The 14,395-nt window shown below is 48.6% G+C and overlaps 1 protein-coding gene across 1 annotated transcript in view; it reads right to left on the bottom strand.

Annotated features, from left to right (window-relative positions):
* WDFY4 (WDFY family member 4) overlaps positions 1-14,395 on the bottom strand; it is a 229,231-nt gene that overhangs the window by 3,083 nt on the left and 211,753 nt on the right. The window contains exons 53-56 of the mRNA XM_054983968.1: positions 12,372-12,530; positions 9,282-9,461; positions 1,611-1,793; positions 82-169 (exon numbers count right to left, since the gene is read on the bottom strand). Of these exons, the coding sequence (XP_054839943.1) occupies positions 82-169; positions 1,611-1,793; positions 9,282-9,461; positions 12,372-12,530 (610 nt within the window). The remainder of the gene's footprint in view (positions 1-81; positions 170-1,610; positions 1,794-9,281; positions 9,462-12,371; positions 12,531-14,395) is intronic.

Genomic DNA, 14,395 nt, shown 5'->3' with positions numbered 1-14,395 from the left:
TTTCATTTCCAGATCCACCCGCATATTTTTCATCAAAGTGACTTTGCTTCCACAGAGGCATGATGGCTACACTGCCCTTACCCTTCTCTGCCAGGCATTCAGAAGAGGACTGGGAGGTCTTCATACTAACATCTGGGCACCGAGAGGGGGCGGTTTCCAGCTTCCAAACCTGTACCAGCAGGAGAAAACAGACTGAAAAGGCCACTCTTGGCAGGGTGGCACGCAGAGGCTGAAAATCCCCCTAGAGGCCTGTGAAGTAATGGGCTCAGCCAGATTCCATTTGAGACAGCCTGAAGAAAGGGAAAAGTCAACAGGCACCCCTTGTCCGATGAGCAACGCCCAGACGGTCCAAGCAGTGTTTTCTCCGCAGTGTGGGGGGAGCTCATAAAGACCAGAAGCTCAACTACACGAGGAGCTGAGAGTTCCCAGAATGGAACTCTCCGTGTGTTTTTCATGGGAGATCAAACACAGAGGCCCCTGACCCTGACCATCTTCCTTTCCCACAACAGTCCCTGAGAGCTGCAAGCTGATCAGTTTCCCTGAGTTCTCCATCCATGGAGCTCCAGGTGTCCCATGTCATCAAACCCCAAGTCTTCCCAGGGAGGAGGGGCTTGGTCCAAGCTTTGCTCTCCCATCCCCAGCACCATCAGATTCATCCTTTTAACCCCTGACCCTCTCTCACTCCTTCCCGGAGGTTCTCCAGGAAAGTAGATGGTGTGGCCCTTTCTGCCCCTCACCACTCATCAAATCAGGAAGAAGGGCATGTGGAAAACAGAGGAGTCCGGTCTCGCCCCAATGCCAGGCTCTGAAATGGCCATCGCCAAGGTCTTCCAGGGCCAATCCAAAGTTGCTGCAATATGGTTATTTACTTGGAATATAAAGGAGCCTCCAAGATAGTCTTGCCCTAGGGGATTACAAATATCCACTTTACACTCTGGTCCCTTCTGCCTTGCTGGACAAAGCCGTCTCACTTGGAGGCTGCTTTCACACATGCTGGATAATATGCTTTGAATGCACTTTCGCAATTGTTTGCAAACGAATTGGAAAATCCAGTTGCAAATGATCGCTGAAGTGCATTATCGGTTGTGTGTGAAAGCAGACAGAGAGAGAACGGGGGAGAGAGCCGACATTTTCTTCTGTGTTGTGTGCAGGTGGGACAAGGGGCAGGGCCTTCCCGCTCGTGGGGAGGGGCTATTTCGTTCTTTTCTTGCCAAGCAGTTGTCCACCTCCCCCCAGACTGCTTTGCTCCTGAAGGGGAAAATATCCAGGGGGTGTATGATTTGGAGATTACAGGAAAGGGTTACAGCCCTTTGCGTGGAAGAAAAGGCTGAGAAAGCCCATCCCGGGAGTTAGTGTGTCATGCGCAGTTTTGGCCCTGGAATGGCGCCAAGAGGAATCTTTGCTTGTGCCCCTTAACTGCATCCTCCTGGGCCTGATGGAGTTCTGCCACTGGGGTGATAAACGGCCGAAGGCGCGCTCTCGCATGGCTGCCCAGGGAATTTGCTTCTTTCCCTAAGGCAGGTCACGAACAGGCATGCGCCCCTTGATCATAATGAATGCTTGATGAAAGTGGCCCCTGGAAGTACAGCCTCTGCCCTGGAAAGCCTTACCTGCACTCGGCCACCTGTTTCCCCTGTGGCGATTAGGCCGTGCACATCCCAGTCCATCACCTGGACGAAGCAGCAGCAGGACAGAGTGGCACCAAGTCTGCTGGCAGAGTCGAGCCTGGCCAGAGGTTTCCCACTGATATTCCAGATGTAGAGAGACATTCCAGCGCAGGAGGCAATGTCACCCTAAAACACAGCACAGGGCATCACTGGGAAACACGTGGTAACCTCAGGCACTATTCCCCCCCGAACCCAGAAACACCATCCAGGTCTCCGGGCAACGTGAAGAACTGGAACAGCAGCGCTGAGTACCCCACGGCTAAGAAACAGCTCTCTCATTAACTGATACTTCACTGGGTGACTGCAGGCTGGTCACTCTCTAACCTACCTCAAAAGGCTGTTGTGAGGATCAAATGGGAGGGGTCATGTACACTACCCTGAGCTCCCTGAACAACGGGTGAGATAAAAATCACAGAAACAAAGAGACACATGCACCCCCAAACACCACAGCCCATTTACTCTCAGGACCTAGGCAGAGCATGCATTTGAGTCCCTTTCTGCAGTTACTCTATTGGCTGCCCATCAGTTACCGAGCTCAATTCAACGTTTCGGGCATCACATACAAAGCCTTTCATGGTCTTGGTCCCTCACATCCGCAGGATTGCCTCTCTCCCTGTGTTCCGCCATGGCAGCTTTGCTCATCTGAACAGGGCCACCTTCTGTAGGTGCCACTTTGCACATGGGCAAAATCTGCAGCTGCCGTACATGTGCATTCTCTGTGGTGGCCCCCACTCGAGGGAATGGCCTGCCTGAAGAGGTTAAGAAAGCTCCCACTCTGCTTTCTGCAAATGATGCAAAACTGAATTATTCAGGAGGACTTTTTTATGCATGTAATAGGGCCGTGCTGTAAGAAATGGTTCAGAGAGATGCCTTGGTAAAGGGCAGGGACTGTAGTCTGTTCTACTGGGTACTGTTTGTTGACGTAGTGATGCTCCTACTGGATAGTTTCCACACCCTTTCCATGTCATTACAGATATCATATGTAATTACGTATGCTTTGTTTCCGTAACGTTTCACCTGTGTGTTCAGATTTCTGTTTGTTTTCAAATTTCTGCATCCCATACTCTGTATTCGTTCACTGAATGTCCTCGCTATTGATTATATTAACTTGCACTTTGTAATCTGCCTTGGGTCACAGTGAGAAAGGTGGACTATAATAATCAATCAAACAAACATATAAATAAACGCACATAGATCATTTTTCATGGAACTGACTCAAAGGGTTGCTGTTGGAGACCACCTGTCTCCGGAGTGGGAATTACCTTGCAGGGTTCCACAGGGTGCAATATTATCTCCCATGTTATTCAGCCTTTAGTAGAACCCATTCATAGGTATGGAAGTGGATGCCATCAATATGCAGATGACACCCAGCTCTATATCTCACTATTCAAATCACCGTGAGACGCAATAGAGATCTGGCTTGATAATTCTCCTGAATAGAGATGGGCACGAACCGAAATACGAACCAAAATTCAGCACGAACTGGGCCGGTTCATGGTTTGTGAACCGGTGACTTGTCAGAGCCCTTTTCTGATGAACTGCCATGAACTTTAGGTTGGTTCGTTTCATTCGTTTTTTGGTTCGTCACTGCAGACAGCCTGGCACTGATCAATCAGTTTCCTAGGTAACAGGGGATGGACTTTCTGCAGACCTTCTGCTGGCCCGGAAGTGGCCTTCTGCTGACCTGGAAGTGACGATTTGCTGACCTGGATGTAATGTTTTCACAAACCAAACAAACTGGTTCATGAACCAAGGCAGGTTCATGAAAATTCGTGGTTCGTGAAATGTGATGAACCACGAACAATCCGGTTCCTTTTTTTTCCAATTTGTGCCCATCTCTACTCATGAATAATTATATAATTATAATTTTTGGATTCTGGTAGTAGGCATTGTCCTGGATGAGCTTCTAACACTTGAAAGTATCCTTGGGGAATATACCATATGAGGAGTGCATCTCTTGAGGAGGAATGCTCTCAAAAATTGTTGTTATCTGATTTTGTCATTGAATGAGTCATCCCTCTCTTTCAGATGCTTCTCCACCCAACTTCTGATGAGCAGCCAAAAGAACGTGCCATTCCACTGTCCTGTGCGAATATACCGAATGCTCTTCTGGTGTGTTGAAAATGACACTGACCAGCAACATCCAGCAGCTAAGAAAGCCCAGATTCATTTTATTTTCAACATGCTAGAAGATCACACTGAGTATTAACTTTCATGGCAGTGCAGTTTCAAGAGAAAGCAGGTACCTTGGAAGTCTTGGAAGTCGTGTTGCCAGGCCTGCTTGGCAACCAGTGGGAGTTGGGGGGGCAGAGACATGGAGGGCACAGGGCATTACCAGCACCATGACATCACTTCTGGGAACATCTGGAAGTGATGTTAAGTAGCTCTAGGAGTAACTGGAAAGTCTATGCTAAAACCATAGAGTTTCTGGTCATTCCCAGAGCTACACAATGTCATTTCCAAGTTTTCCCCAGAAGTGACATCACAGCATGCATAACAGTGACTTTAAAAAAATTCTCCCAGCACCACTATGAGCAGCAGCAGTGTTGCCAGTCGGAGGCTTAGCAACCCTACTTGGAAGTGTGCATTTTGAAGGAAAAAGAACAAGGAAGGAAGGGAGGAAGGACGGAAGGATGGAATGAAGGAGAATGGTGTTGAGAAGACTCATGCCATTACACTATGGTGTATGAGCTAGGGATGCTATTCCCCCGGTTGGGGTCAGGGGATCCCCCACTCCCACCTTTGCCCCCACCTCCACTCACCTGGCTGGTGGGACGGGGGGCGGGAGGTGGGGGAACGGATCTCCCGAGTATGCTTCCGGGGTGGTGCAATAATGTCACCTCTGGGAGCAATGTCATTGCGCCGCTCCCAAAAGTGCTCCTGCACTTCTCAGTCAAACAGGCCAAATTGGGCCTATTTGGGGCCCAAATCAGCCCGCTGAGAAGCTTGCATGTACTTCCATGCTTGCACAATGATGTCACGTCTCAGAAACAAAAAAAGATATGTGCTGAGTCCGCCCACCCTCGCCAGCAGGTTAAGGAGACCTGGCGTCCCAGGCATTGTGGGGTGCAGATGGGCACAGGGAATGGGAAAGGTTAAGCTGTTAGGCAACCACTTACTCCCTTTTCATAACATATACAACCTTTCCTGCAGGATCAAGCGTAGGAGAAAATGGTTGTTATTTTCTAGTACCAATTAGCAGGCCCGTATCTGATCCTGAAGCCATTCCAGACCGGAGAAAATGGCTGGTTTTGAGGACAGACTGTACGGCATTAGACCCTGGTGAGGTCCCTCCCCTCCCTAAACCCCACCTTCCCCAGGATCCACCCCCCGCTTTCCAGGCATTTCCCAATCTGGAGTTGGCAACCCTAGCGGTGAACGTAGAGGTTAGTCAAGCACATCTACAGCAGAAAGAAAATGCGGTTCCATTTGTACATAATAATGCACATGCCCTTAGATGTCATTCTGTTTTGATTGTCTGATGTGTTCACTCGTTTTGCAAGACTTTTTTTTTTAAAGCAGTTTTAAATATTTTTGGATTTTAACATGTCGCAACTTGCCCTTGACAGGCTAAGAAATGAAAATGAAGCAACAGGCTTCGCGTTCTGGCGTGACATCTTTCAACTGTTCATCACTGATTCTGCTCTAGCTCAGATAATAAGCTCCGCAAAACTGCTCGTCTGGTGTCTCAAGGTTGCTGAGAGATGCCTCTAGGGTAGCTTAGGGCGCTGCACAAGGGTGATGGGTGGACCACCAGTGGAAGGAGCAGGAACAGGGACCACACATGGGGACTCTGAATGAGCAAATGAGAAAGAGAAACTGAAGCACAGCTAAGCGAAGCAAAATGTGTCAAGGGAAGGCTTGTCAAGGGTAAGAAGAGACATTTGAGCTTGCTTGAAATAGAAGGAAAAGAAAGACAATGGGAAGTAGAAAGGAGCTTAAGTGACCAGGTTGGGAAAAGGTCAGGACGGTTTTCAGGAGGGCAGACAAAGGGCTCTGGGCCAGGACCAACGACGTGAGAATAGCAACCCGTACAAGGGCCTTCTCTGTGGTGGCCCCTATCCTGTGGAATGACCTGCCTGAGGAAGTCAGAAGAGCCCCCACTCGCCTGGCTTTCCGTAAACGATGCAAAACCGAACTATTCAAAAAGGCTTTTTACTCAAATGGGAGGGCTGCATTGTAGGGAGGGGGTCTCAGGTGCTTCACTAACGAGTTAGGGACCATACACTTCATCACTATTTTTGCCTTATATATTATCTGCTGCTTTAAATATGTACTCCTATGTACAACTAGCGCTCCATGTTGTCTAATGTTAGTCCTAGAATTGATTATGTTTTGCTCCAGTATTTTTTCTACTCCATCTTGGATCCTTGCTAATGCTATGTCTTTTAAACTTGTATCTGTTTACTTTATGGTATTGTATTGAAATGTACTTGATACTGATTGTATTAACTTCATGCTGTGTAATCCGCTTTGAGTCTCAGTGAGAAAGGCCGACTATAAATGACGTAAATAAATAAAAATAAATAAATGCATTTCTTTTGCTATTGCGGAACCTGTCCATAGCTCTATATCCATTCCGCACTGGAGAGGTATTCCTTTTGGCCCCCTTGAAAGGGAACTTTTGTTTGTGTTTGGGGGGATTCTCTCCCCCTATTTCCAAGGAAGTGAAGTTGAAGTACAAATGGAAGAAAGAAGGGGATAAAAAGGAAGGATTTGTTGAAATGGTGGACCCTTTCTGTGGCGAAGGGGATTCCTTTGCTGGTGTCTACCACATTATGGTTGTGATGCCAAAATCAAGGAAGGCCTCTATGCCATTTTGTTGGCCTTCAAAGTAACTGGTTGGCCACTGTGAGCCAAGCTACAAGTGACGAATTACACTTGCCTGGCAAGTGAACAGACTCACTTGTATTCCTTCCTGTTCACTTGCCCTCCATTTGTGCTCCATGTAGTGATCAAGTGGAGTGCAAGTGGAGTGCAAGTGAACAGGGAGGAATACAAGTGAGTCTGTTCACTTGCCAGGCAAGTGTAATTTTGTCACTTGTGGCTTGGCTCTCAGGAGAAGGGGGTTCCTTTGCTGGTGTCTACTACATTATGGTTGTGATGTTTTAGGCACTAGTCAATAGATTTTTATCTATTTATGGCATACATACACATTGCACAAGTACTCATTATCCCAACTGAGACGCTGAATGGTTGGGAAAATTTTCATTTTCTAGCAGCAAGATATTGAAGTTTTAAATTCTGGGAAAACACAATTACCCTGCAAAGAAGAGGTGCCTGGGAGAAGAATGTCTGGTTCCTTAGCAACAAATGTGCAACAATTGTACAAAGATCCTGTGATATCTAAGTAACAACAACTGCAGAATTCTTGGGCTAAAAATATCTGAGAAAATAACTGAGAAGAGGGAGGGAAGAGTGGAATGGACATTCTCCATTCTCTCCTGGAAGGACATTGCAAGTTTTTCTAGAGTAAGAAAAAAGGGGAGAGAGCAGAGGAGCAAGTCAAAGGTGGAGCAGAAGTGGGGAGGAGGAAGAATATAAGCAAGTGAGGGCCAAGCTACAAGTGACAAATGACACTTGAACGGCAAGTGAACAGATTCATGTGTATTCCTCCCTGTTAACTTGTGCTCCACTTGCCGTGGAGCACAAGTGAACAGGGAGCAGGCAAGTGGAGCGCAAGTGAACAGGGAGGAATACACGTGAGTCTGTTCACTTGCCGTTCAAGTGTCATTCATCACTTGTAGCTTGGCTCTGAGGCTCTGCAGTGGGGAATCCAGGCCAAGAGGAAATCACATACCTTCCAAGGCTTCCCAGCAGAGCAGAAGCAGAGAGAGGAGATGGCAACGCCAAGGCATGGCTGCCCTTGGGAGGAGCTGATGAAACAGAAAGGGCAGCGGGCAAAATTCACAGCCAAAGAAGAAAAACCATGGAGATGAGCAGAGGTCATTTTGTAGAAAAAGAGCTGGAGGAACTCATTAGCATAACTCATTAGCATATGCCACACCCCTCGATATCACCAGAAATGTGTCATTAGTGCAACTGATTTGCATATGCCACACCCCCTGACATCACCTATCCTGGCTGTTTTGGACCCAATCTTTGCCATTCAGGGCTGAAATTGGGCCCAAAATGGCCAAAAGGGGCTGAAAATGGCCGAAAAGGGGCCCAAAATGGTCAGGACCGGGCTGCTGCTGAGCGGGAGAGTGATCCACCACTCTCCTGTCAGAGGCCCAATTCAGGCCGTTTCAGCCCCAATTCAGGACGAAACCGGCCCAAAATGGCTGAGTCCGGTGAGCGGGGCCACCTGACATGTGACCTCTTTGGGGAACTGCCGGAACTGTGTTCCGGCGCATTCCCCCTCAAAATGAGCCCTGGAGACGAGCGAGTCAAGAAGCAAATGAAGGAGGAAGATAAGAGAACAGAGAGCAAAGATGCTAGAAGTCAACATGCAGTGGAAGGTGGAAAAGAGCATGGGGGTGAAGAAGGGAAATGCAAACAGGGCTGGCTGGTCCCTCCCAACTAGGTACCTCTAGCATCCTCAGATGCATGCAACACCCGCAGGGTTTCCAGCCTCCAGGGGGAGCCCGGCAATCTCGCTGAATTGCAATTGATCACTGTACAGCAAGGATTGGGTTCCCTGCCAGCTCTGGGCGGGGTGGGGGGGGGACTCTATAGCATTACGCCCTGTTGAGCTCTCTCCCCTCCCCAAACACCATCCTCCCTAGGGACCACTCCCAAGTCTCCAGAAATTCCCTAAACGTGAGTTGGCAACCCTAAATATTCCTCAGGAAAAACTGCCTCTGGGGATCTGATTAGATTTAAGGAGTTGCAGGCAAGAAGGGGGAGGAGGCTTCCACCCTTTGCCTCCCTAACATTTCCCTGCTCTGCTCCATCCCATAAAATGTCCCCCCTCCCACCCCATGGGCATTTAAATGCACATTTCTGTGCATTTCAGAAAATGTACTTGGTGGGTTGGTTTGGGAAGATGAAATGGTGAGGTGGGGGTGGGGAGAGACAAGCCCCCTCCCACTGCTTCTCTGATCCCAAACAGCCTTCTGAATGTGTTCGATTTCAACAGAAGGGATTTTAAAAAATTTTTACTGGGGTGATCTCATCTTTGGTCCTCTGGGTAAGTTTGCAGCAGCTGCTTTCTTGGAGAGTAAGGGCCTGAGGCAAGGTGGGCTGTTCTCCTGAAAGCTAGTAGGAAGACGGGGGGGGGGGTCACATTCTGGTGCTCTTTTGCAGTGACTGTTTCAGCTGGAACCCAGAAAACCTCAGGAGCTGCACCAACGAAAGACGGTTGTGCAGAACCAAGCGCATAGTGGCGCAAAAGCTCCCGAAGCAGAAACTGGCTCCACAAAGAAGAGCTCCCAGCAGCCCTCCTCCTCCTCCTCCTCCTCCTCCTCCTCCTCCTCCTCCTCACCCTCTTCGCCTCCGAGGATGCTTTTAGTGCCCCCTCTCAGCATTATGGGTACTATTAGAAACCTCCGTAAAAAGCAAAAATCAATCTGTCGCGTCTCAGGATGGTTCCTCGCAGGAAAGGGCACCCATTAAGTCATCATGAAATGTTCATTGATGTGTCAAGAGAAAGATGATAAATGAATGTCTTACTGTGGAATCGTTGACGGCAACAGCCGAGAGGCATGCCTCGTGGGCAGGAAGCCGGGCGAGGCATGTCAGCTGGTTCGAGTCCCAGATGATGCCGGATCTGTCAGCAGAGCCGCTCACCACGACGCTGTGGGACGTGGAGGCAGCCAGGCAGGTCACGGCCCCTCGGTGCCCATACAAAGGCTAGGGGAGAAAGGAAGCGAAGACTGCAACCCGGGAAAGATGCATATTGACCAGAGAGCCGCAAGAAGGCCACTGCCATCGCCAAGGCAAACCGCCTCTTCCCCAGGGCGCAAAGAACCACGAGGCTCTCCTTTAGTGTAAAGAGAAGAACCAGACGTGAAGGGTTACAGCACATCATGCCATATCCATGGAGCAACTGGGGCCTCTCTGGGAGAGGCGATACTATTCCACGTGTGTTGCTAGAATAAACTCCCTGCCGCAGTCCATGCAGGAAAGGGGGTGCCCTAGTCGTCTCATGTCAAAGCAGCAAAGCACGATGAATGCTGTTCTTTGAAGATTTGAACTAAAATGATCGAGCCGTGCTGGGGAACGCTGAAAACAGCGTTAAGGGCAGGCAGCATGCTCGATTTGTATAAAGTACAACCTGTGAATGTATAGCCGGAAGCAGAAGCCCTATATAAGTAGGGGGTGTGTTCCCACTTCCCCCAGGCAATGTTTCTGTTCACTGGCTTTTGGGCTTGTGGGAACGAAAGGCAGGTCACCATTCCTCATGGAGGGAGGCAACTTGCGGGGGGGGGATAAGCAATTTCCCCCCCCAAAATGCTTAAGAAGCCTTCTCTACAGCTCTTCCAATTCAGATGGGCTTTCTACACTTGCAAAATATTCCCTTGAGGAAAAAACGTGGCATGGCTTAGCATCATACGGAGTTTGGATCTTAGGCAGGGCTTTTTTCAGCAGGAATGCAGTGGAACGGAGTTCCGGAACCTCTTGAAAGTGGTCACATGACTGGTGGCCCCGCCCCCTGATCTCCAGACAGAGGGGAGTTTAGATTGCCCTCAGTGCTGCTGAGCGGCGCTGAGGGCAATCTAAACTCCCCTCTGTCTGGAGATCAGGGGGCGGGGCCACCGGCCATGTGACCATTTTCTCCGAGGGCAACCCACTGAGTTCCACCCCCTCTTTTCCCAGAAAAAAAGCCCTGATCTTAGGCATACATAATGTTGGAAATGGTCAGAAGGAAAACATTCGCTTTTTTGATCCGAGGGTCTCGCCTCTGCAACACTGCTTTTCTTCAAAATTGTGAGGTTATACCCTCCCTTACAGAAGAAGGAAAACAGGGGAAACTTTTAATCTCGTTTCAAAAAATATTGGAGTGTATCTGATCCAGAGTCAGGGGAAAACATTCATTGCAATGCACGGCCAACTGCTTTGAAATAAAGTGCATCCAAGAACCTGTTCCTCCTCGCCAAAATATATATCCAATAATCCTTCCTCCCTTTCTGCATCTATTGAAATTCCCCTGGACTTGGAGCTCCTTCTTAAAGTAGTTAAAAATTAAAATACAACAATGTTTTTTTTTAGAAAGCTCCAAATCCAATACAGAAATAAAGGGGATGGACAACCTAGAAAGAGAATTCCACGGCTGAAATATCCCTTGGTGGAATCCTTTCTACTGTGAAAGGTCTTCCTGCTTCTGAAATCCTAAAGTGAAACATACCTCCCGTGGAAAGAGCTTCCACAGGCAGAGTAGAACAGCAGGAAATACTTTGCTGCTCCCTGCTGAATGGCAGGGACACTTGATAGGGTTGCCGATCTTCGTAGGGGCCTGGGGATCTCATGGAATTACAACGCATTTCTAGACAACAAAAAATCATTTTCCCTGGAAAAAGGGCTGCTTTGGGGGGGTGGACTCTAGGGCATTATACCCTGCTGAGGCCCCTCCCCAAACCCTGCCCTGCCAAGGCCCCACCCCCCAAATCTCCAGGAATTTTCAACCTGCAGTTGGCAACCATAACTTTAGACTGCAGAACCTCCGTAGAAGACCTCAGGGCAGGGGTGGAGGCGTAAAGGAGAGGAGGTGTTTCTCAATCTCCAGGGCCCCAATCCTTTAAATCTGCAAAGATGAGAGGCAGAAGGTCGAACTGAGCCTCGTAGCTAACTGGTAACCACTACAGGTCCTTAAGGATTGGTGTTTTATGGTCTTTATGGGGCCTTTTAACTGAGAGCCAAGCTACAAGTGACGCCTGACACAGGTTGGACGCTTGTCAGCTTCCCTCAAGTTTTGATGGGAAATGTAGGTGTCCTGGTCTTGCAGCTTGGCTCTCCATTGCAGCTGCAAGACCAGGACGCCTACGTTTCCCATCAAAACTTGAGGGAAGCTGACAAGTGTCCAACCTGTGTCAGGCATCACTTGTAGCTTGGCTCTCAGTCTGTTCACTTGCCATTCAGGCATCACTTCTAGCTTGGCCCTGAGGCCATTTAAGGTCTCCTGTATTTTATCAGCTACTCCTGAAAGCTGCTGTATAGCTGCAGGGAACTCGAATTGGATTTGGGGAAGCCAGACCCAACTCCTTAAAAACCTGCCGGTCTAACTTGGCCCTTTAGTGTCTTGGAAGGTTAAGGTCCTTTTAGCCAGGAAGAGCCTTTGGAAAGGCATAAACCTGGTTCTCGGGTCAGAGAGGCAGCGGCTCTGTCCCTCTCTCCAATCTTCAGACTGATTCCACACACTTTGGTTAATGCACTTTCAATGCACTTTATCAATCGTTTGAGGTGGATTTTTTGTTCCGCGCACACAAAAATCCGTTCCAAACGATCTCTAAAGAGGATTGGAAGTGCATTATCCAACGTGTGCGGAATCAATTGCAGCTGAAGACGGGGACAGCTCTTCCCTCCAAAGATGTCACTTGAAACATATGTGGTGCTGATGAAAACATTCCCCTGGAATCCTTCCAGGCTCCATGTGGGGACTACAGAAGACACAAGGAAATGGAACTGATGAGGACGCCATCAAAATCATTGCCTAGAAGCAAATGCCTGTGCCACAGAGACCAAGTGTTGCAGAGAGCCCTGCGCTAACTCTGGTTCTGAGCCTGATGGTTCCAGTGGTCCCGAACCCGGGTGGAGAAGCTCTACCTTCTTCAGGCGCAAGCAAGCCGCTCCATCGTTGGCCACAGAGAGTTCCCAGGCACATACCACGGAGCTGCTTCCCGCGGTGATGAGTATTGTCGGTGTAAGGCACACAACACAGAGGCAAGCCCCCCAGTCTGCAGGGGCTTCGAAGGTGGTTATGCTCTGCAGAAAGAAAAGATTGGCAGGGCGAACATCAGAAAAGGAGGACAGTTGGTTGCCACCCGGGACAGGCAGAAACTCTTTGCCAATTATGTTATTTTATTTATATCTCATTCCCCCCGACCCCAGTTGGTACTCAGTGTCTCAGAAAAGCATCCACCTCTCCTCCATTCTTTCACAACAACCCTGCGAGGTAGGCCAGGCTGAACGTATATGATGGACTCCCAAGGTCACCCAGCGAGCTTCCATGGTAGAAGTGGGGATTCAAACCTGGGTCTCCCAGGATCCTAGTCCAAACCTCTATCCACGACGCCAGAATATCCTGGTAATGGGGTGGAGCAGAGATGGATCTCATACTTCCTTTTGTTTTAAAAGCATCCAAATATTCAGCTTTTTAAACTTGAGGAAAGAAATATATGTTTTTTTAAAAAAAATAACTACTTTGATGTATTTGTTGCAAATGTTTCCCCCTGAGAAACAAACCTTTGCATTCTTTAATACAGACCCCACAGCCCATTCTTTTACCGTCCTTTCTCTCTCTCCTTCGTCTCCTCTGGCTGGGATCCAGCTTTCTGGCCAGCGCTCTCCTGGCAGGATTGTTTTGCCTAGGGTTTCTTGCAGCATCACAGTCACTGGGCACATGACTTCTTTTACGAGCTCTCCATGGAGCCAACCCGTGCTCTGCGCACATGCACATCACCTTGCGGACTGGCTTCTACGAAGAAAAAAAAAGCAGCAGGCGAATGGGCTCAGAAAGCTGTCCTCCAGGGGAGGAAAAGCAGCCTTTCTCCCAAGCTTCCTCCCCTCCCCATGCAAAAACAGTGCGGGGAAGAAGAGTTTCCCCCTTTCTGCTGCTGCAGGTGCGCACAACACCCCCATGTGGAGCAGCAGAAATGTCTCCCCTCGGCACCTGTTTTTGCATGGGGAAAACAGCTTGGGAGAAAGGCAGGAGTCTTCCCATCACTGGCAGCAGATTTCTGAACCTATTTGCATGCTGTTTTTTTTTTTTAAAGGAAGCCAACCCCCGAGGTGATGTGGGTCTCTGAGCAGAACATGGGTTGGCTTTGGCTCCGTGGAGAACTTGTAAAAAAAATAGTAACACGTAGGGCCAAGCTAGAAGTGACGAATGACACTTGCCTGACAAGTGAACAGACTCACGTGTATTCCTCCCTGTCCACTTGCCATTCACTTGCACTCCACGTTCTAATCTTTTAGACCCAATTTTACTTAATATGGTGGGCCATTTGTAGGCCTTAATGGAGTGCCATCTTCTGAATGATTCATCATCTGAAATAACTGAAAAGGTAGCCCTATTTTAAAGTCTGGTAATCAAGGATCGATTGAAAAACGTCTAACTGCTTTCATTCAAATTACCCTTGTTACCGTTATATTTGTTTACTGCCTGTATCGATGACCTGAGATATGCCAATAAAGGCTTTGTTGTTGTTATTGTTGTTGTTGAAGTGGAGTGCAAGTGAATGTCATGTGAACAGGGAGGAATACACGTGAGTTTGTTCACTTGCCATTCAAGTGTAATTCGTCACTTGTAGCTTGGCCTGTAGAGTGACTGTCAAAGAGCACTTCCGTCAGTGGCTCTGCCCGGCACTCAGTATCCTGTCTCGTTGCTATCAAGTCTCCAGTTTTATTGGCCTCGCTCTTTCCAGGCTCTTCTCTGTTGGCAATGTGAAGCCCCCAAAGGGAACAAGCTATCCAGGATCTTACTGTTAACATACGTCTTTTGGACTGAAGATTTTCCCCTCCCGTGGCTTGTCAGCTGAGGGCTATTTCAAACAATCCATGCTTGATGAGGCAACCAAGGCTGACTCCTACACAACCCCTCACTGTCCTGAGACTTCCCCCTCTTTCCT

Source organism: Eublepharis macularius, chromosome 6 (assembly GCF_028583425.1).
Source record: "Eublepharis macularius isolate TG4126 chromosome 6, MPM_Emac_v1.0, whole genome shotgun sequence".
NCBI lineage: Eukaryota > Metazoa > Chordata > Lepidosauria > Squamata > Eublepharidae > Eublepharis > Eublepharis macularius.
This window is presented reverse-complemented; position numbering and strand designations above follow the sequence as displayed.